The following is a 23,239-nucleotide window of genomic DNA, read 5'->3' as shown; positions in this document are numbered from 1 at the left end:
ATACGTCGCCTTGAAAAGCGCATTTTGACAATTGTTCATGTCATAGGTATACGTCATGCGCCGATAAAGTAGATGTTCATTCAATTTTTCACGCGCCCTTTTGAATTCTGTCGCGTCATCGTTGCCTTTTCGCTGTTATGGCAAAGAGATTGCATTCGTAGCGAGCTATAGTCTATTGTAGTGAGACTTTATTGAAAGACCTGCGAACCTTTGATTAACTGTTAGAACCACAAACCAGATTTTAGAAAGATCACAAGAATCTGCGTGCAAGAATGTGACAAAGAGATGGAAATAAAGCAAGATTCTCTAAGGAAGTCTAGTGGTGTCGTTTAAGACACGAAACTGTGGATCCCGGGAAAAGATCTATTCCTTCAAAGTCAAGAGAGACTTAGAAGTGTCTGTGAGGTTTCCCGTGTGAAATAGTATCAATTGTTTATTAAGAAACATTGAAAGGCAACTTTTATTCAGGCTTTATGGGTGGCTTAATCTTCATCCAAACTCCGAAACTTGACATAAGCACGAGAGTTGGACAAAATACTCGTGTGACCAGTGTAGTCAGTTGAACGAGTAGGTTCATAATTATTTAAGTGACATGGTAAAGTCATAAATCTCAAAAAGAAAATTTGGGTCTTATGGGAAGAAACGTCTTTGTATTAGAACATTTCATAAAGATCACACAAAAGAAAAAGAGATTTCATGGTACATCGCACGAATGTGGCTTTCGTTGATTCCTTGGTAAAAATCTTGAACTTTTAACAGTTCACCGTCAATTCGTGTAAGTGTGTTGAATTTTTGGTTTCACTGAGTTCGTGGTGGACGAAACTAAGATCATTAACACAGATTTGGCGCAACCATAAACCTCAGAGGTAGTATCCGAGAGTCTCAAGGGTTGCAAACATGGATGCGAAAGTGATGGAGAAAAGTAGAGATGGTTCAACAAGAGCAGTTGTACCTCTGCTATATGAAAGTGACCAAGCAGATAACTCTTAACTCAATGTGAGAAGAGTAAGGTAGCTCATGACTGATGTGAATTTAACAGCCTGGTTGGGAAGAAACGAATGGTAGATTCAATTCATTAAGGCTTCACATCGAGTCCATTGATGTTTTGGACTACATACAACAACATGTTTATAGGGACACTTAACTAGTACATTATTAATAAAGAGATTTATATCTGGCCCAACATTTGTGTTAAAAAGAATATAATTTTCGAGCCCTGCACAATTAGGTAAATAACAAAACAAACAAATAAGCAAACAAAAATAAGAGAAAACTATATTTTTGGTGTTTTAGAATTTTTTTTAAAATAAGATAATAAAATAAAATAAAATAAATTAAAAAATTAAAATTAAATACAAATAAAATATTTTTGTATTTTTGAAATTTATCTGAAAAGTAATAAAAATAAAAATAAAATTTAAAACAAACTAACGATAAGGAACAATATACATAAAGTACAAAAGGATATTTAAAAATCCAAACCACATATGAAAAGTTCAAGATTAACTATACCCTAATCCTGATCTGATTCATACTCCCGGATCTATAACTGTGCCCAATCCATACTCCCGGACTAGGGACAATTAACTTAATCTTAATCCATATCTGACCCATACTCCCGGATCTATAATTGTGCCCAATCCATACTCCTGGACTAGGGACAATTAACTTAGTCTTAATCCATACTCCCGGACTAATAGCAAGTTTATCTCTTTACCTGATCCATACTCACGGATCTAAAACTAACCTCTTGATCTGATCCCTACTCACGGATCTAAAACTAACCTCTTGATTTGATCCATACTCACGGATCTCATCTACTCATGTCCTACCTAACATATTTGTAGATATAAAATACATATACAGTTTAACTCATTAAAACCTATATAGTTCATCCATTCCACCAACATCTCAAATAAGCAACAATATATAAACACATATCACGTATTTCATAGCAAATACTTAATATTTATGTGTTAGAAGAAAGTGACCACACACTCACACATATAAACAACAAAAAATATACACATAGCACGTATTTTATAAAATACTTCATATCTATGTGTAAGATGAAAGTGACTATACACTCACTTGATTAGATGATGCTCAGACAACACTACGACTTGTAGAAGTAGTATTCTTCGGTAGATCTGGAAGATCTTCACAAAAACCGGGCTCCTCGCGGGCAGAGCTTCGGCTCGGGAATCGCACTTCTCGGGATCTTCGGGAATCTCGGGAGCGTAAAACTTCTTTCCAAACTTGGATATGAAATTCGGGATGTCGGGATGGCTTTAGGGGTTTAAACGTAGAGCTTCGGCACGAGAAAGAGAAGAAATAAGCAAATATGCTCGGAACCCTCGCACCCCTTTTATAGGAGGCTGAGGCCTCGCAGTACGCTGGGCGTACTCCTCCGAAATCGTCATTGCATGCGTCATCCGAAGAACTCGAGTGCGAGGCGTGTCATGCTTCGCTGTACGCTGGGCGTACTTCGGATAAGTCCGATGACTCCCCTTCGGATAATTTTGGATTTAATAATTAAATTTATATATTAATTATTTAACAAACTTCAAAAATTCATATCTTCTTTATACGAATTCCGTTTTTGACGTTCTTTATATCCACGCGTAGATGAGACCACGCTCTACAACTTTTGTTTAGACTCCGTTGGCTAATTTTGACTTTATTTTTATTATTTAATTTTAGTAGGCCGGGACAGGAAAATTCCGTTATAAAATCATAACTTCTTCATCCGATGTCCGTTTTCGCCTATCTTTTTATCGTTTTACTACAATTAATGAGATCTTCGATTCTCATTTAGATTGTTTTGGCTTAAAACCGCTCGGTCTCAAATCGAGTATTCGGGCTGCATACCGCTAAGTCGAAACTTCGAAAAATCATAACTTCCTCATACGAAGTCAGATTTGGGTGTTCTTTTTATGCACGCTCACGGTTGAATGTATTCTACGACTTTAATTTAGATTGATAAGGCTAAATATCGCTCTAACGTAAATTCACTTTTTACATCGCGCTGTGTCGTGTCGGTTCTGTCGCGAAACTTCGACAAGTCATAACTTCTTCATTATAACTCGGATTTTGGTGTTCTTTATATGTACGGAATCCTTGTAACATATACTACAACTTAGTTAAGATTAATCCTTCTAAATAATCTTCCATCAAAAGTCATTTTTGATGCTTATCGTCTCTAATTGACTAGCCCGGATCTACGGGCGTTACACACCATATCTAAGGACCTTAAGTCCCCTAAGTCCCTTACCTTTTCAGCCTCCATTGCCCTTGAAGTGAAAATATCAAACCCTAAGCCACCTTAGTGCGTTTGTGAGCTTCTTAAGTGATTTTTGGTGTTCTTTAGAGCCTTTGAAGAAGAAGGAAGATTGAGAAGAAGCAAGGACATGGGAAGAGCTTGTAGATCCAGAAGTTTGGCACCATTTTGTGAACCATTAAAGGTATAAATCTCAAACCTTGACCATTACATTCTTAGATCTAGTTTTAGGATTGAAAATGTCATCTTTTGGTCCTATAGTTTGGATTCTTGGAGTTAAGGAACTTCATACCATATGATCTATCCTTTTGAGCTCTTGGAAGTGTTTCGATTCATAAAAATTGGATCTTGATGGTTAAGCCTCAACCATGCAAGTGTTAAGGACCAACCAAGTGTGCCTATGGACTTAATTCATGTTTTGAGCCCCATCCTTGCATGCAAAAGCATAAAGTTTGCAACTTTATGGGTTAGGATGTTTCTAGGGGTCTCATAAGGTCTTAAGGGATTAAGACATGGAGCTAAGTTTGGGTTAGCAGACCAGTAACCCAGCATACTCAAGTGTACGTTGTGTGTATTGGGTCAGCGCCTCGACCTTGGTCAACACCAGCGTACACTGGGTGTATAAGCCAAGTACGACGCACATACATGATCTGTGGCTTGGAAGATTTTGGGCTCGTTTGGTGTTAGGCTTTAGACTTGAGAAAGTTGGCCCTCGGGCCCACCTAGGTGTAGCAAGTCCTTTTTAGGCCTAAGGCCATGTTTAGGGTCCTTGTGCTATAGTAGGCCTTAAAGGCCCTATGGTGGGCTTGAATGCCTTTTTGGGTTTTATGGTTTTAGGCCTTGGAGAGAAGGAGGCCCAATAAGGCAAAGTTAAAGGAGCCTTTTTGCCTTAAGTCAAGGACTAGGATTTTGGACCTTCGGGTTAGATTATGACCTAACTTATAATTAGGGTTTTGTGCTTGTGCGATAGTGAGAGGAGTTCACGAGTCGTCCGATGAGTACGATTTGATACCCATAGTCTGAGGCGAGTCTTCCTTCGCAGTAGTTGTGGGTCGAAGGCACCAAGCCCAACCCACCAGTTATGTTATAGCATGATGATTGTCTTTGTGATAAATTTCAGTCGTGTTTGTATTTGCTTGATGACTCAGTGATTACTGTTATGATATTATGTGGTAGTAGTAGGGGTGAAATGGATCCAATATCTAGTTGAAATAGACCGAAGGGGTAGACCAGCACCCATATATGCTTGGCAATATCCGATGAGATAGACCGAAGGGGTAGGCTAACACCTATATATGCTTGGCAATATCCGGTTGAGATAGACCGAAGGGGTAGGCCAACAACCATATATGCTTGGCAACATTTTTGTTTAGTATGTGGTATGTTGGGGGAACTCATTAAGATTTTGTACTTATAATTTTCAGTTTTTGTTTTAGGTACTTCCAGTTCGAATGGAAAGGGCCCGACTCAATCACACCGCATCAGTCCATATTTTTCTGCACTTAGTGATTTCGGGTTTTATACTCTGATAATATGATACAATGTGACTCTTTTGAACATTTTGGTATCAGTTTCTTATCAATTGAATGTATTTAAAAACAAAATTTTATCTATTATTTTGGGATGTTACAATTTTATGGCAAGGGGAGTTAATAGAAGTGTAGAGCTTCTCATTACCTTTCCATAAATATAAGGAACATAGGAATCAGAATTAAACGAAGAAGTTATGACTATTTGAAGTTAACAAGGAATTGGGGCAAGCCAAGTACGTTGGGCGTACAGGGAGTACGTTGAGCATACTAGCTCTCCAAATGATCGCGGGTTCACCCAGGTACGCTGGATGTACACAAGGTTTGGACAAACCCTAATTTTTAGGGTTTGCACCATATTTAAACAACTTATAGCACCTCTTGTACATTTATTAGCCATCATCCATCACCTTATGCGCTAATATCAAAACCCTAAGTGTATTTGGTGATATTTGAGTTTGAAAGTGAGTTTGTTGGTGTTTTGTGGTGAAGAAGAAGAAGCGGAACACTTGGAGGGTGCTTAGGAATAGCTTGTGCTTGTAGATCTAGAGTTATCTTCACCTTAGCAAGCCTTTTAAGGTAAAAAGCTCTCACCTTGATGGTCCTTTGTGCTAGATCCATTTATGGTGTTATTTGTGCATTTTTTTAGTCTTTTGAATTAAAGTTGAGCTTTTGATCTCCTCCAAAAGCCATGGATGTTAGATCTTAGCTCCATTGTGGCCCCTTGTTCATAAAAAATGCAAACTTTATGGAGGATATTGGTCCATGCAAGTATTAAGATATTTATTAAGCTCCTTTGTGAGCTTTGATTCCCATTAAGCCATGCATGGTTGTAAAGTTGCCAACTTTATGTGATAAGTTACCTTCTAGAATCAAATCTGAGAGTTTTGCATGTTGTCTTGACTGATTAAGTGCTTAATAGAGTGTATTGGTGATCTGGGAGTACGCTAGGCGTACCCAGTACGTTAAGCGTACGAGCTGAGTACGCCCCGCGTACTCAACAGGTGGATCTTGGGCTTGACGTTCATGAAGTTGGGCCATGCTTTGGAAATTTAAGTTTGGGCCTTGTTGAGCCATTAGATTTTTTGATTTTGGGCTTTTTCTAGTATATTGGGCTCTCTCGGATTTAGGTCCATGATAGTTTTTGGGCCCAATTAGGAAGTTGAGCCACATTGGGCCTTGGGATGCCATTTAAGGAATTTGAGCCTTTCGAGTAGATGGGTTGGGCCTTGGTTTTGGGCCAAGTAAGGAAAAGGGTAAAATGGTCTTTTACCCTGGATATTGCTTAAGTAGCTTAGATTCTTGATTATTGGTCGCAATCCAATTATTAATTGGATATTTACTTGATGATGTTAGCGTGTGGATTTTTTTTGGATCAACAATATGAGATTTATCAGAGAGATACTGCAACTTGAGGTAAGTTTCCTCACTGTGTTTAGTGGACCGAAGGCATCAATGCCGACCGATGGTTTGTTATGTTTAGGATGCTAGATGTCTGCGTGACTCTTGCATATGTTATGTGTTTATATGTTTACCAGGCGGGGCCCGATGCCGGACGGAGCCTGATGACTATAATGTATGTTATTTATCTTTGTGACTATTGCATGTATTTGTATGATTATGTGTTTATATGTTTATATGTATACCGGGTGGGGCCCAATGCCATGCCGAGCCTGATGACTGACGGATTTGTTTACCGAGCGGGGCCCATTATATGTTTGATATATATGGTATGTGGTATATTGGGGAACTCACTAAACTTTGCGCTTATGGTTTTTATTTTATGTTTCAGGTACCTCGATTTCAAAAGGGAAGAGCTCGAGATGACTGCATTACACACACCACATTGTTCCACATTTTATATAAATCGGATGTATTTGGATGTTTATTGACATGCTCTGAGTTCAATATGGTTTTTATGATCTTATTTTGAATAATGGCTTTATTAATATAACAATCAAAATTTTTAAATATGTCCATGTATGACTGGATGAGTCAATTATGATTGTGTAGTCAAAGTTTATTCATTTATTTTGCCTTATTAGGAAAACATTATCTTTGGGGACTCGATGATTTGATGTTGGCATTATAGTGTTGGGCCCAACTTGGACTGAATTGATGTATTCAATTATATGAGTCTAATACAGTCGGGAAACATAATCTTGGACCATGAGATTGATTCCACACGATATCTTGTATAACAAAGGAATAGTTGATCACTTATCTAAAATTTGTATCTGAGAATATGAATTAGAGTTCGACGGTTGCTAAGGAAGAACACTTTGTTGATTAAGTGGGAACCTTGTGACCGATTGTAGTTATTACTTGTCTAAGCGAGAGACTATTGGAATAGTTTTCAATGTCATAACTAAATTGGCAAGAATATCGATTAATAGAAAGGGTCTTTTTTGGGTTGCCCTTAATGAACCAAATAGTATTTGAATGTTATACAAGATATACAAATAGTTTTTGGGTTGCCCTCAATGAACCAAATAGTATTTGAATGTTATACAAGATATACAAATAGTTTATTAATTACTCATGTGATGATTCATTAATTAAAACCAATTTAGAATTAATTGGGTTTAATTAAAATTAATGTAACATCACAAAAATTCATAGTAAAATTTTCATTTTTAAAACAATAAACCATACAAAGGAGTTGTTCCAAAACCAATCAAGGTGAATATATCATCTAACCATCAAAGTAAAAATCATAAATAGGCAATGCGAAAATCTCCGGGGGATACAATGTAGTCACTTCGGGACATTACTTTTGGAACCAGAATTACCTGAAACCATAAACATAAAACCGTAACCACAAAGCTTAGCGAGTTCCCAAAAATACCTCATACCATACATAGATAAAAACTCAAAGCTAAGATGAGTCTATTTCACCCCGAGTCTATTTCAACTCCTTCGGTATCTTTCAACCGATACAAGTCTATTTCACCCCCAAGTCTATTTCAACTCCTTCGATATCTTTCCACCAATAGAGCACCTTCTTCTCCTTATTTTCTTATTCTCCAAACTATCAAATGCTCCAAAAGGCCACAAATCACTAAGGGAATTAGGGCTAGGGTTTCTTTGAGGCAAAAGAGTGTTGGAGGCTATAAATGAATCATACAAATGTCTTAGAGGAGGTTTAAATACGAAGGGAACCCTAAAAGGATCGTGAGCTTGGGCCAGAACAGCTGCCACGCTGTGACAACCCTTGGTCACACCGTGACGGTCCAAATAAAACACATGATCCTTTTAATCATTGCCACGTTGTGGGCATCCTTGCACCACATCGTGGCCCAGAGTTTCCTCCAAAATTTCATCTTTGGTCCTTGATAAAAGTAAGCTTAACCAATCTGGAACACATGTGTTACAATTAATATGAAATTAATTTATGTTGATTAAAAGTACAAGGACTGAATGTTAATAATTCAATAGTTGAATGGTTAGAACATTGTGGAGGTGTTAAGGCAGTTGTTTGGGAATTACTCTAGATACATCAACAATGATGGTGTAGGTGTAGCCGTGGAGGTGCGGTGGTGGTCCAATGGAGATGAACATAGATTTTAGGTTAGATAGAAGGGGAATGGAGAAAGATAAAGATAAATGTGAGAAGATGTATGCTATACAAACCTTAAGATGAAAAAAAAGATTGTGTGAAGTATGATGATGGTGGAGGTCGGGGGTCATTTGAATTTTATTTAATAATATATATTAAAAAATAGGAAAAATGAAAACGGCAAAATAATTTTTTCAATTTCCTAATCACAACTAAAGGTATATGAAATTTAAAATTTTTATTTTAAAAAAATGACCAACCATAATAATCGGGTAACCACATGGACCAAATCTGAAGTTTTTTTTCTAAAAGATCAAATTTGAAGTTTTTCTCTAATAAACTTTTAGCTATTAAATTCGATAAATAAATAAACAAAGCTAGATCATGGCGATATCTTTGAAAAAGCGTGTGAAAGTGGAAATAAAAAGAAGATGACTCAGGAAATGAAAAAATAAGTTGGTGTGGAAACATTAAGGAAAAGCATTCGTAACAGAGGTTCCCCTATACGCTTGACCAAATCTCCATTCTATTCCAAGCGAATTCTTAATTCTTCTTCTTCTTCTTCTTATTCAATGTATTTGTAAAGATCTTGTCAAGAAGCAGAAGAAGAATCATGTGGGTGTTCTATCTGATCTCGCTGCCTTTGACGATGGGGATGGTGATGTTCACCCTAAGGTACTTCGCCGGACCTGACGTCCCTCGTCACATCCTATTCACCGTCGGCTACACCTGGTTTTGCTCTCTCTCCTTCATCATCCTCGTCCCCGCCGACATTTGGACTGTAAGTCAATTTCTTTGATTCTTATTTTTGTTTATGTGATGCTAGATTACAAGTGCTTGAGCGAAATGATCATTGCAAAATCCGTTTACAGTTTTGGTTGGATCGAAAAATTGAACCCTAGTTGATCCTCATTTTAGGAAACCGGCGCGTGATTAAGCTCGAATTTGCTCCTATTTTTTACATCGACTTAGTTCCTCCCAAGTTCGAAATTGGTGAACGCTTTCTGTAGTTTGTTTTGCGAATAGATCAAAAAACGTCAAATTAGAACAACACAATTCAATTGTATTACTTATTATGGCTTTTTTTACTTGAAGAGTTCAAGATCCATCATCCATGCCCAACTTGAAATTAAAAAGTAGCATGTATACAGTATACTTTAGCCTATTAAGAGAGCATGAATGATGAAGATTAAGTTTGTTCGAAGGATCATCTGAAGTAAAATATAAGGATTCAAACAAATCTTTAACTTTGCTAATGGTGTACTCAAATGATGGAGATCTCTATTAGAATCAACATTTCACTTTATTCCAGCACTTGGATGAAATCTACATATAACTAAGTAACTGGAGTAACCTTATGACATTTAAGCTGTGGAATTGGAGTTAAGCCTTGAGGATTGTTGTAATAAACATATCAACAACACCAAAAACAACAGTACCCTAATCTTATGTTCTCTTCATTTGCTTGAATACCTAAACAATGAGGCAGACATATACATAAGTCAATAACATGATTCCAATTGTTTAAACTTTGAACACATTCCTTATTATTATTATTTTTATTTCTCCTAGGCTATGATTGATCATGACAAGGGTGGGATCTCTTTCTTCTGGAGCTGGTCATATTGGAGTACTTTTTTACTTACTTGGTATGCTTTCACTATGATTTAAGTCAATATTTATCTGTTTTTACAAATGTTATGAGATGTAAATATGAAGCCATATTTATGTTGCACAATTTCTCTAAACAGGGCTGTGGTGCCTATCCTTCAGGGTTATGAAGATGCTGGTGATTTCACAGTTGCTGAAAGATTAAAGACAAGCATACATGTGAATTTAGTATTTTACCTCATTCTTGGTGTTGTAGCACTTTTTGGACTTACACTGCTTATTCTTTTGCATAAAAACTGGTTTGTTTCTAGTACTCTTAGTCTCTTACTTATATATAGAATCTTGAGTAATTTACATATTTGGTCCCTGAGTATAACTAATTATTTTCATTTTTGGTCCCAAAATGTTTTCTCTTGCAATTTTTGGTTCTTATTTGAGGTTTTTTGTAACATTTTTGGTTTGGGACCAAATTTGCAAAATCAGTTACATTCAAGGACCAAAAATAGTCATTTTACTTGTGACATGGACCAAAAAGGTTGCAAGAACCTCAAATAAGGACCAAAATTTCAATTTTCAAGTGAACTTTTTGGGACTAAAACTGCAAAATCAGCATTACTGAGGGACTAAAAATAGTTATTTTACTTGGGACATGGACCAAAAAGTTACAAGAACCTCAAATAAGGACCCAAAATTGCAAGAGAAAACATTTTGGGACCAAAAATGAAAAAATTAGTTATGCTCAGGGACCAAAAATGTAATTTACTCATTTTGAATGATTTTCAGGGGTGGTGGTATACTTGGTTTTGCCATGGCATGTTCAAATACATTTGGACTTGTTACTGGCGCATTTCTACTTGGCTTTGGTTTAAGTGAAATTCCAAAGGGTATTTGGGTAAATTCAGACTATAACACTCGCCAAAAGGTTCTTTCCCATAAAGTTGCTAGGATGGCTGTAAAACTTGATGATGCTCATCAAGATCTTTCAAATGCTATTGTTGTAAGTATCCTTTTCTTTTCTTTAGATTAAGTTTTTTCTTAAGATAATATATATCAAAGGGACAAAAAAGAAAATTCAAGTTTATATGGTGGAATTCACATACTATTTTGACACATCATAACTTTGTTTTCTAACTATAACATATTGTCCCTAACCCATGTAAAATGACTATTTTGCCCCTTGTCAGGTTGCTCAAGCAACATCGAAGCAAATGTCAAAGCGTGATCCCTTAAGACCCTACATGGATATCATCGATAAAATGTTGATTCATATGGTAAAAAAATGATCAAATTTTATGTTGTTTCAAATTTGTTTATTTTACATTTTAATTTTGAGATAACAAGGAAAATATTGATATTTCAGCTTACACAAGATCCTTCTTTCAAACCCCAAGGAGGAAGATTAGGAGAGAATGATATGGAATATGACACAGATGAAAAATCAATGGCAACATTAAGAAGACAACTTAGAATAGCACAGGGTGAATACTTGCGTTATAAAAGGTAGATGATTTATTTTATTAAATTAAACCTTTTTTTATGGCCAATTATATTATAGCTCATCTATTAAATTCTAGGGATAATCACAAAAATGACCAAAATGATATGATCTATTTAATTAACAAAGTGGTCACCTTTTTTTACCTTTTAAAAAAACAACTATGAAGTTCACAAATTGCTATATAAATAGTCCCACCACCAAAAACCTTAAATTTTTTTTTTTGAGGGTAAAATTATTTCACTGTTGCTATTTTGTTAAATTATGATGTCGTTTAGCAATTTTTTTTATTAAAGCTTTTTGTCAGTTTCTTGCAGCCTTTTTTTTCAGTAAAAGTAATTTCACAATTTTTGGAATTTTGTGCGAAATATTTGGTTATTTTGTTATAAGGTCAAAAGAGTTAATCTCATTATAAAACCTTATATTTTGTGTTTTTTCCGGATTAAACCTCAGCTTAATTTTTTTCATGAAAAAGACCTTGCATATTTTAGTTTTTTCTGAACTGGCCCTTTTAGTCATTTTTCTCTAAAATAAGTTGTAAAATGTGAGGGGTTTTTTCAGGAAAAACTAAAAAAGTTGAGGATTATTTGGAAACATTTAGAAGGTTGAGGGGTTTTTTCGGAAAAAAAGACAAAGTTAAGGGTTTGTTCGGATAAAATGAAAAAATATAAGGTCTTTTTCATGAAAAAAATAAAGATTAGGTTTAATCCGGAAAAAACACAAAATATAAGGTCTTTTATGAGATCAACCCTATGGTCAAAAAAAGTTAGTCAATTTATTAAATGGGACCCACCCTGTGATTATCCGTAAATTTTATATTATAATTCTGCTTTTAACAATTTATGGTTTTTTTTTTGATCAGTGAATATATGAATTTTGTGACTGAAGCTCTTGAGTTGGAGGACACTATTAAGAATTATGAGCATCGTGATTCTACTGGATGGTTTGTTCCCTGTTCCTTTCTTTTCTTTTTGAGTAAATTACATGAATGGTCCCTATGATTTGGGTAATTTGCATGTTTGGTCCATAACTTATTTTTTTAACTTGGAATGTCCCTACAGTTTGTTTTTGTTGTGCGTTTGGTCCCTATGTTACCTAAAAAGACAATTTTGCCCTTGATTTTTTAATTTATTTAAATAAGGTGGGGTAGGTAAGGTAAGGTGAGGTGGAAGTGGGGTTGGGGGTGTGTTTATTTAAATAAATTAAAAATCAAGGGCAAAATAGTCTTTTTAGGTAAGATAGGGACCAAGCGCGCAACAAAAACAAACAGTAGGGACATTCCAAGTTAAAAAAATAAGTTAGGGACCAAACGTGCAAATTACACCAAACCATAGGGACCATTCGTGTAATTTACTCTTTCTTTTTATATTGAATGAATGATCCGTCCAAATGATAGTAAAAATGACCATTTTACCCTTCTATCGATAAAAAATGACTGTTTATTTAAGAACTGTTATAAAAAATGACTTTATTTTGCCCTTCTATCTGATGAATAAAAAGTGACTATTTAGTATTTACCCTTTTGTCCTGTGACCTGTCCCCATTAAGTAAAAAACAACTAATAATAATAATAATAATTATTATTATTATTATTATTTTTTAAGTTTTGTCAATCCGTAACCTTCTAGAAAATGACTATTCCACCCCTCCATTTGGTTTGCCTGTCTAGAGTAAGTGTTGTATGAACAAATTTTTTTCTTTTTATAGCAAGTGAAGCGTCTAAATTATGGTAAATGACCATTTTGCCCTTCAGCTGAATAAAAAATGACTTTGTTTGAGAACTGCTAAAAAAATGACTTTATTTTACCCGTGTGTCCGCTCCCGATTAATTAAAAAAAGAATCAACACTTAATAATTTTACTTTTGCCAATCTGTGACTTTTTAGAAAATGACTATTTTACCCCTCCATACGGCATGCTTACAATCTATTATTTTTGGGTTTGTTTAACTTGCAGGAAATATATTTCAAGCTTCAGACCAAAGCGATCTGGGAAACTAGGATCAATTCTTGATACTATGGGTAATTTTTCAACTTCACAAAACACCATTTTTCCATAAATCTTTTTTTTTTTATCAAACTTTATAAAAAATTTATGTACATTTTCTAAAATTTCAGAATTAATATGGCGATGTATATTAAGGAAGCAACTCAAAAAGGTTTCAGCTATCATTTTGGGCTGTTTAACAGTTGCAATTCTCCTAGCAGAAGCCACTATTCTCCCCAGTGGAGTCGATTTTTCTCTTTTTTCTATTCTCATTAATTCTGTTGAAACAAATGAAGTCCTTGTCCAGGTAACATAACATCTCACCTCACCTCTCCTCTTTTTTCAATTATTTTAAATAACAATTCTTAAAATACTTTATTATCATGCATTTTAATTCTAAATTAAAATGCAAGATAACTAACAATGCACTTTCTATTTTTTCCTTATTACAACATTGTCACATCATCATAATTTAAATTAGACAAAATTGCAAAAATGGTCCCTGTGGTATGTCGAAAATTGCCACGTTGGTCCAAAAAAGATTTGGACTAGCACCAGTGGTCCAAAACTTTGATTTTGTTGCGAGTTTGGTCCAGTTTGTTTTGAGTCTTTACATCATTACATGAATGTGTATGTGTTTTAAATGGGGAGGGGGTGGGTATTTCTGTAATAAAAAAAGTTTAAGAAAAGAAAATACAAAGGGCAAAATCGTCATTTTGAAAAATCAAAAACAAATTGGACCAAACCCGCAATAAAATCAAAGTTTTGGACCACTGGTGCTAGTCCAAATCTTTTTTGGACCAATGTGGCAATTTTCGACATACCACAGGGACCATTTTTGCATATTTTTCTATTTTAAATCAGCATGTTAAATACTTTTATAGTACTAAACTGCTCTAATAAGGAATAATTTGAGTAGAATGCTGTAGTAAGAAAAACTGAAAATACAATGCTACTATATAGTAAGGATAAAATAGGAACTACATTGATATTTTTTCATTTAGCCCTTAAATTTCTTCATTGAAAAAGATTTCTTAAAATATTTATATTTATTTTCAGGTTGTGGGTTTCATTCCTCTAATGTATATGTGTGTTTGCACGTATTATTCTTTATTCAAAATTGGAATGTTGACTTTCTACTCGCTTACTCCAAGTCAAACAAGTTCAGTCAGTCTTCTAATGATATGCTCGTAAGTATTTTACTATTTTTAGCGTTTAATTATTCGTTACATGATATAAAATTATAATAATTATAAATAAAATAATTATAATTCTGATATAAAATCTCTTATCAGACAGGTGGCACGTTATGCACCTCCAATTTCTTACAACTTTCTAAATCTTATCCATCTTCCACGTGATGCCACCACTCTCTTTGAACGTGTATGACTTTCATCTTTAATATCTTTAATTCATGCAAAAGTTAAAATTTAGACTATTTTATTTATTTATTTTTTTCACAAATGTTACTTTGTGTTCACAAAATACCATGATTTTTAATAATCTTTTGTGAAGAAAACAAAGTATTCATTACTTCATGGTATTTTGTAAAAACACAAATAGTTAAAAACCCATTTACGACAATAATCCTTTTAATTGTAATTAATTAACTTTTATTTATAAATATAAAAAATTGGGTTAATATAAAAAAAATCTTGTATTTTGTGTTTTTTATGGATTAAATTAAACCTTGAATTTATTTTTTTGCCTAAAAAAGGCCTTGTACTTTTTCATTTTTTACAATCTGGCCCTTTTTATTCGTTTTTTTCCAAAACAAATTGCAAAATACGAGGGTTTTTTCGAGAAAAACTAAAAAAGTTAGAAGGTTTATTTGGACGCATTTAGAAGGTTGAGAGTTTTTTGTTTTTTTTGGTTTTTTTTTTTTTTCGGAAAAAAAATACAAAGTTGAAGGTTTTATATAGAAAAGTCCTAAAAGTTTTTTTTTGAACAAAAAAGTCCCGATTATTTAACATTTTGCCCAAATTAACGAAAAAGTCTTTTTATTTTATTTTAACATCAAATGACAGATTATGTGATTTTTCCAAATTAATGAGAATTTTCTGTTAAAAGAACATTCAGTACTTTATCAAAAAAATTCCCAAAATAATGGGACTTTTCTGCATAAAACAATTTTTTTTCCCCAAAAATAATTGTAAAATATGAGGGTTTTATCGAAAACAACTAAAAAAGTTAGAGGGTTTATTTGGAAGCATTTAGAAGGTTGAGAGTTTTTTTCAGAAAAAAAAAAAAAAATATAAAGTTGAGGGTTTTCCGTAAAAAATGAAAAAGAAATACAAGGTCTTTTTTCTAGGAAAAAATAAATTTGAGGTTTAATTTAATCCGGAAAAACACAAAATATAAGGCTTTTTTAGATTAACTCTTAAAAATTAAAAAAAAATCTCTTTTGTTATTTCAAAAACTATCTTATATCATTTGCTGAGGTGTATATATATTTTACACGTAACAGAGAATGGGGAAAATCGATGACGCAGTGCCTTTTTTTGGGGAAAATTTTAATAAAATTTATCCACTTATTATGGTTGTTTACACCATATTAATAGCAACTAATTTTTTCGATCGAGTCATGAGTTATTTTGGCAATTGGAATATATTCCGATTAAAAAACGAATCCGAAGCCGATGACCTCGATGGATTCGATCCTTCCGGATTAATGATCCTCCAAAAAGGTAAAATTTTTAATTTTACCATTCTTCCCAAAATACCCCTCCTTATTTTTATACATAAATATTTTTGAAAATCCCTTGTAGAACGCTCTTCACTTGAGAAAGGACATAAAGTCGGTGAACTTGTTATTCCCCTTGCACGTCATTTCAATGGCACAAATACAAATACAGACGTTGAATCTGGAAATGGAAACGATACCACTGTAAATGACCTCTATACCCCTGATCAATAAATAATAAATTTTATTTTATTATAATTATAATTATAACTTTTTTTGCTATTTTTTATAGGATTCAAGGGCAACAACCACTTTAATCAACAATGGTAATAATCGAGGTTACAAAGAAGTATCTACAACAAACATTCGTGACAACATCACTAGAAAATACGAATCATCAAGGGCAAATTCGTCCAAAAAAGAACCCGATTCTACATCTTCTATCGACATAAACGAAAGTCAGAGTATGGAAAGTGGACAATCATCCAAAATAGCCTCCACGTGGGTGTCAATGAAATCAAATTTCCAAAACTTTAAGGCGAAAATGGAAGCTAAAAAATTCATACCTTTACAACAATATCAAGAAACACAAGGATCACAAGGCTCTTCTGATACATTAGATGACATTTTTGAGAGGTTGAAAAAACCCCCACAAGATGATAATACCATGTAAATTTTATTCCATAGAAACATTTTTTTTTTCTTTTTGTTTTTGAAGATATATTTGATGGGAACAGAGTTAGCATAGGAGGACAAAAACACAAGAATTATGATATGTAATATTAAAAAAAGTAGAATGTATTTTTCTAAATACGTACAAAACCCATGTATACAACTAATTATGATGCAATTAGGTTTAATTAATTACTTAATTAAACTCATTACACTATCTCATGTATATCTCGTATTACTTATGTACTCTTTAGATCTTCACATCTGATGCTAAGCATAAACATGCACCGAAGATACATCTTACAAAAATAGTATGTTAGACAAAACTGCCTTGTGAGATGCATAGATTTTTCATATCATATACATACATGTATGCAATGAAATGGAATAATCTGTCAATACTATTATTAATCGAACTCTAGAAATAATAACCTTAAGAAGTGGAATACATCAAACTCTAGAAAATATGTACAACTAGTGAGAGGGGATGACTTCAACTCATCAACACTCATTAGTGATATTTGACTATTTGTCAATACTATTAATCGACCCATGGTCCAAGGCTTGGAAAAATGGTTTTCACTTTTCGATAACTTCCTAAACCCACCTTACTGTAGAGGTTAAAAAACAAACAAACTTTTTATTAAATGCTGCAGCCTTTTGTTCCACCTCTTCTGCTACAAAGGATTGCAGAAGTGATACGCAGACTTAAGACATTTTCGCTTCAAAAAAACAAAAAGCACCTTAGTAAAAGTAAGTTAGGTTGAAGTTCTTGCTTCATAATCCTCCTTTATCTTTCATTTTGTTGTAATGGTTTCTTTATAGTTTCTTCCTAATTTTAATATAATATGTCATTCCAATAAAAATAAAAATAAATAAATAGACAAAATTGCAAAAATAGTCCCCGTGGTTTCTCATTTTATGTGGCTAAGTTTTAAGCCTTTGAAAAGTTATATATTTAGGTGTTGTTTGTTTTTTATTAAAAACTTCTTCAGAACTCTTATTGTTGCGCGGCGCAGCATACGCGCAACACTTTTCATCTTGCAGTTGTTTGTTTTTTAGAAGTCTTCGGAGTAAAAAACTTTTGCGCGTATTCTGTTTGACACAACACTTGTATTGCCTATTCCAGCCTCTTTCAACCTTTTTATTTTTTTCTTGTTGAAATCTTGATTATATGTTGCTGAAATCTTATTTCACTTTTTTTTTGTTTGTTTGTTTTCGTTTTTTTGTTCATTCTTGTTGATTTTTTTATATTGAATAATGATAATTTTTTTTGATGAAATATCATTATTTTTTTTTGTTAAAATATTTTTATTTTTTTTGTTGGAATATCATTATTTTTTGTTGAAATATCATAAATTCTTGCTGAAATGTCATACATTATTAAATTTTCGGTATTAAAAAACTATTTTCGGTTTATAAAATTAGTTTATTTTAATTCTTTAATATCTGCAACAGCATGCAGATGTTAAAAAAACTCATGAATTTTTGCTTCAAAAAAACAAACAACACTTTAGTCATTTTCAGCAAGTTTTGTTGTGGTTTTGGTCTCACTTTCGTTAACTTTAATAACTTGGCAGTTAATTTTTTTAAAATGACAATTTTACTCTAATGGATCATTTTTACAGTTGTCTTTTTACCAAACTACAAGGACTATTTCTCCATATCTTCTTTTTAGTTTTATTGAATTGTTATCTATTAATAAATATTGTTTTTAATATATATTTATATATTAATAAATATTATTTTATTGGATTATTAATTAATTTTAATTAATTTTTAATTCCTTTTTTATCGGATTATTATATATTAATAAATATTATTTTATTGGATTATTAGTTTCTTTTAGTTAACTTTTTTTTTTTTTTTTAATTTTGATTATTTCTTTTGGTTTTCCAAGATTGATCTGAGATCTGGATATCATCAGATGAGGGTGCGCGAGGAGGATATCCAGAAGACCGCATTCATGACTCGTTATGGGCATTACGAGTTCGTGGTGATGCCATTCGGGCTCACCAATGCGCCTGCAACATTCATGGATCTCATAAACAGGGTATGCAGACCGATGCTGGATCGATCAGTGATTGTGTTCATTGACGACATTTTGGTATATTCGAGATCCAGGGAGCAGCATGAGGAGCATTTGCGAGAAATCCTTAGTATGCTGAGATCGGAGAGGCTTTACGCCAAATTCTCCAAGTGTGATTTTTGGTTACGAGAGGTGCAGTTCCTTGGTCACCTCGTTAACCAAAAGGGGATTTTGGTTAATCCGGCCAAGATCGAGGCGATGATGAGTTGGGATGTGCCGAAATCTCCTTCTGAGATCAGGAGTTTTCTGGGGTTGGCCGGCTATTACCGGAGGTTCATCAGGGATTTCTCCAAGATTGCTGTTCCTCTCACCAGGTTGACCCGGAAGGGTGTGGTGTTCAGCTGGGGCCCAGAGCAGCAGGCTTCATTTGAGACTCTTCGCCAGAGATTATGCGAAGCCCCGGTGTTGGCTCTTCCAGAGGGAATGGAGGACTTCGTGGTGTATTGTGACGCATCGATATCTGGGTTGGGCGTAGTGTTGAAGCAGAGGGGGCATGTGATCGCGTACACATCGAGGCAGCTGAAGCCCCATGAGACAAGGTATCCCACCCACGATTTAGAGTTGGGGGCTGTGGTGTTCGCCCTCAAGATTTGGCGCCATTACCTGTATGGGGTTCAGTGTACGATATACACGGACCACAAGAGTTTGAAGTATTTGATGGATCAGCCAAACCTGAACATGCGTCAGAGGAGATGGTTGGATGTGGTAAAGGATTATGATTGCGAGATCCTGTACCACCCGGGCAAGGCTAATGTGGTAGCCGACGCCCTGAGTCGTAAGGCGGAGAGCGCCCCGATTCGGGATATTTGTATGAGATTGACGGTGATGACTCCGGTGTTGGACACCATCAGAGGGGCTCAGGCTGAGGTAGTGAGACCGGAGAACCGTAAGAGAGAGTGAGTTATCGGACAGGTGTCGGAGTTTGTGACCGATAGCAGAGGGCTTATGACCTTCCAGGGTCGGATTTGGGTACCGTTTGTTGGAGGAACGCGTACCATCTTGATGGAGGAGGCACATAGATCGAGATTCTCGATCCATCCCGGGGCCACTAAGATGTTTCTAGATCTAAAAAGGGAGTATTGGTGGCCCTGTATGAAGAGAGATATAGCGTGGTTTGTTGAGAGGTGCCTAACCTGTCGTATGGTTAAGGCCGAGCATCAGAGACCGCATGGTAAGTTGTAGCCACTGGAAGTCCCAGAGTGGAAATGGGAGCAAATATCCATGGATTTTATCACCAAATTTCCGAGAACGGCGAGGGGTGTCGATGCAATTTGGGTGATAGTAGACCGCTTGACGAAGAGCGCTCACTTTCTCGCCATTAGTGAGAGTTCTTATGTGGAGAAGTTAGCAGAGATATATGTGAGAGAGGTGGTATTGCGGCATGGGGTGCCGATCTCGATTGCGTCAGATCGAGATGTGCGTTTCACTTCTAGATTTTGGAAGAAATTCCATGAGGAGTTGGGTACGAGGCTGCATTTTAGTACCGCATACCACCCACAGACTGACGGTCAGAGCAAGTGGACGATTCAGACGCTCGAGGACATGCTCCGAGCATGTGTGTTGGATTTTGGCGGAATTTGGGACACGTATTTGCCCTTAGCGGAGTTTTCCTACAACAACAACCATCATTCGAGCATTGGTATGCCGCCTTTTGAGCTGTTGTATGGGAGGAGGTGTCAGACTCCCATTTGTTGGGGAGAGGTAGGGCAACGAGTGATGGGTAGCATGGAGATTGTGCTTCAGACGACAGAGCAGATACAGTAGGTCAGGCAGAGATTGTTGACCGCTCAGAGTCGCCAGAAGAGTTATGCGGATAGGCGACGATCCGAGCTTGAGTTCCAGGTCGGTGATTATGTTCTCCTGAAGGTATCTCCTTGGAAAGGAGTGATTCGATTCAGGAAGAGGGGCAAGCTAGGGCTCCGGTATATTGGGCCGTTCAGAGTGATCGCGAGGGTGGGCAGGGTAGCGTATCGCTTGGAGCTACCTATGGAGTTGGAGCGGATTCATAATACCTTCCACATGTCTCAGTTGAGGAAGTGTATAGCCGACGAGTCGGCGGTAGTGCCGTTCGAGGACATTCAGGTGGATGCGAGCCTGAACTACGTGGAGAGACCAGTTGCGGTTATGGATCGGAAGATCAAGGTTCTGAGGAACAAGGAGGTGCCTCTGGTGCAGGTTTAGTGGCAACATCGGAGAGGATCCGAGTTGACTTGGGAGTCAGAGCGGGAGATGCGTGAGCAGCATCCGGAGCTATTTCAGGGATGAGACTTCGAGGGCGAAGTTTGATTCAAGTGGGGGAGAAATGTAACATTCGGAATTTCAGGTATTTTATTTATTTAATGAATTTCAAGTTTTATGGAGGAACTCGGCGAGTTGATGCGTAGACTCGCTGAGTAGAGACGAGAATCATTATCTGGGTGGATGGCTAGACTCGGCGAGTCGCCCCAAGGACTCAGCGAGTCCATGCTGTTTAATGAAACCCTAATTCCTCGGGTTTGGGGCCTATTTAAAGGGCCTTTTGGCCGTCATTTGCGGCTACCAGACCCCAGAGAGAAACCCTAAGTGATCTAGAGCATTTGTGAGAGGAAAGGAGTCATTTCTTGATCATTGGTTAGTGTTTTGCAAATAGAAGAGGACCCAAGACAAGAGGAGGCTGAAGAAGGTGCTAATCCAGTGATTCCTAAGCTTAGAGACTTCACATTGAGGTACTCATTCGACCCTTCTTCAGTTTATGGTGTAATTCTTAGAGTTAGGGCTTTTTAGCCCTTTAGAGGATGGTTATAAGGAGTAATTGGTCCCTTCTCGTGTTGGTGCTGTAGATCTGGACCCAAAGAGGTCCAGAGACCCTTTTCCCTTGAGCTTTATGGGTGTTAATGGAGGTCATGAGCTTAGGATGTCATTTTAGAGGTCATATCTTCAAATAAGGCCTTTGAGCCTTTGCATGAGCACCAAGATGCTAGCTTTACGTGATTATAATGTTTTAGGAAGCTGGATCTATGGTTTAGAGGAGCGGATCTGACCTCAGGAGGTCAGTTCAGCTTGAGCATGGCATGAACTCGCCGAGTTCGTTAGCCGACTCGGCGAGTAGGACGAGGGTTTTCCCGATAATCACACAGTTGGTGACTCACTGAGTTGGGGAAGCGACTCGGTGAGGTCTTCTCACTATACTTTACCTTGAGTAAGTAACCAGAGTTACGTGGTACAGTGTTTGTATGCTATATATGTGTTATGTGTTGCGCTGCATTATTCTATGTGATTTATACTGTGCAGGTTTACAGAGTTAGAACCTGAGGGTTCACAGAGTTTGGGTGTACGGACCCACATAGTTATAGCCTCGAGTGGTTAATGTGTGTTACATATGGTATTTTGGGGAACTCACTAAGCTTTGTGCTTACAGTGTTTTGTGTTATGTGTTTCAGGTACTAGTGAGGATCGCGGAAAGGCGCCGACTTGATCAGTACACACACGGGATTTTTATGATTATGAGATCTTTGGATTGATATATGTCATGAATTGAGTTTTAAACAATGATGTTTTATGAATAATGAATGAATTATGTTTTTATAAAATGCGAAAAATTGTTTTGGAAATTACGGTGTTACATAGTACATGTTGTTAGTTGTATATGTGCTATGTGAAGTGTATCAGTATGTTGGCATTCCAACTCAATGGTTGAGGGCATGGGGTATTCCATCCTGATGGATGATCGGACCCATAGTGTGGTTTTTATGATTATATGTGTATTGTTGTGGGTATGAGTATTTTGGGGTAGCTCACTAAGCTTTCAGGCTTACAGTTTCAGTTTTATTGTTTCAGGTTCCGTGGATGACAGCAGGAAGGCGAAGGCGTGACGGTACACTTCCTCGATTGATGATTATGATTTCTGGGAACTCTGATGTTTAAACTATTTTGAAAACAAATTGTAATAAGTGAATGGTTTTCTATGATTTAAAAAGTTTTAAATTGGCTTGAAACGGATGTTACATATTTGCTCGGATTTGCAAGGACGAAAGGAAAGTATAACACTAAAGCATGGTGAATTGAACCTGATCACGGGTAACTAAGGAACTGCACATATTACGAAGATTGGTGAATACAAGCTTATATTGGATAATGAAGTTTCCATTAGTTTAGTTAATTGTTTCTATTCGCCAAATATGGCAAGAAATATAATTTCATTTCACGTTTTGTTTAAGGATGGTTTCCGTTATGGTTTTGATAATAATAATGGTGATATTTTGGTTTACAGTTTTATTTTTGAAAGTTCATCCTTGAAAAGATGTTTATGAAAGTGTTGGTTGTGCGTTCAAAACTAATAATCTAATGATAATTCCAT

General features: G+C 35.8%; 1 protein-coding gene across 1 annotated transcript; it reads left to right on the top strand.

The window, feature by feature from the left end:
• Window positions 1-8,792: 8,792 nt before the first annotated feature.
• Window positions 8,793-17,040, top strand: LOC145061342 (uncharacterized). The gene is made up of 14 exons (XM_079008784.1): window positions 8,793-9,149; window positions 9,941-10,017; window positions 10,120-10,278; window positions 10,763-10,976; window positions 11,164-11,250; window positions 11,340-11,479; window positions 12,337-12,417; window positions 13,430-13,494; window positions 13,591-13,766; window positions 14,519-14,649; window positions 14,755-14,842; window positions 15,927-16,146; window positions 16,228-16,346; window positions 16,435-17,040. Exons 1-14 carry the CDS (start codon window positions 8,982-8,984, stop codon window positions 16,813-16,815), a joined length of 2,106 nt encoding a protein of 701 aa, XP_078864910.1. The 5' UTR covers window positions 8,793-8,981; the 3' UTR covers window positions 16,816-17,040.
• The last annotated feature ends 6,199 nt before the right edge of the window (window positions 17,041-23,239 follow it).

Source organism: Lactuca serriola, chromosome 7 (assembly GCF_051521515.1).
Source record: "Lactuca serriola cultivar US96UC23 chromosome 7, Lser_US96UC23_V15, whole genome shotgun sequence".
Lineage (NCBI taxonomy): Eukaryota > Viridiplantae > Streptophyta > Magnoliopsida > Asterales > Asteraceae > Lactuca > Lactuca serriola.
The sequence above is the reverse complement of the archived record's forward strand: the minus strand, read 5'-3'. Positions and strand labels throughout refer to the sequence as shown.

Bases quoted from the DNA above. Each gene is read 5' to 3' on its own strand.
- LOC145061342 (XM_079008784.1), top strand. From the start codon at position 8,982: ATGTGGGTGTTCTATCTGATCTCGCTGCCTTTGACGATGGGGATGGTG. The intron at 10,018-10,119 runs GTATGCTTTCAC...TTCTCTAAACAG, and splicing joins AGTACTTTTTTACTTACTTG to GGCTGTGGTGCCTATCCTTC. The intron at 14,843-15,926 runs GTATGACTTTCA...TACACGTAACAG, and splicing joins CCACCACTCTCTTTGAACGT to AGAATGGGGAAAATCGATGA.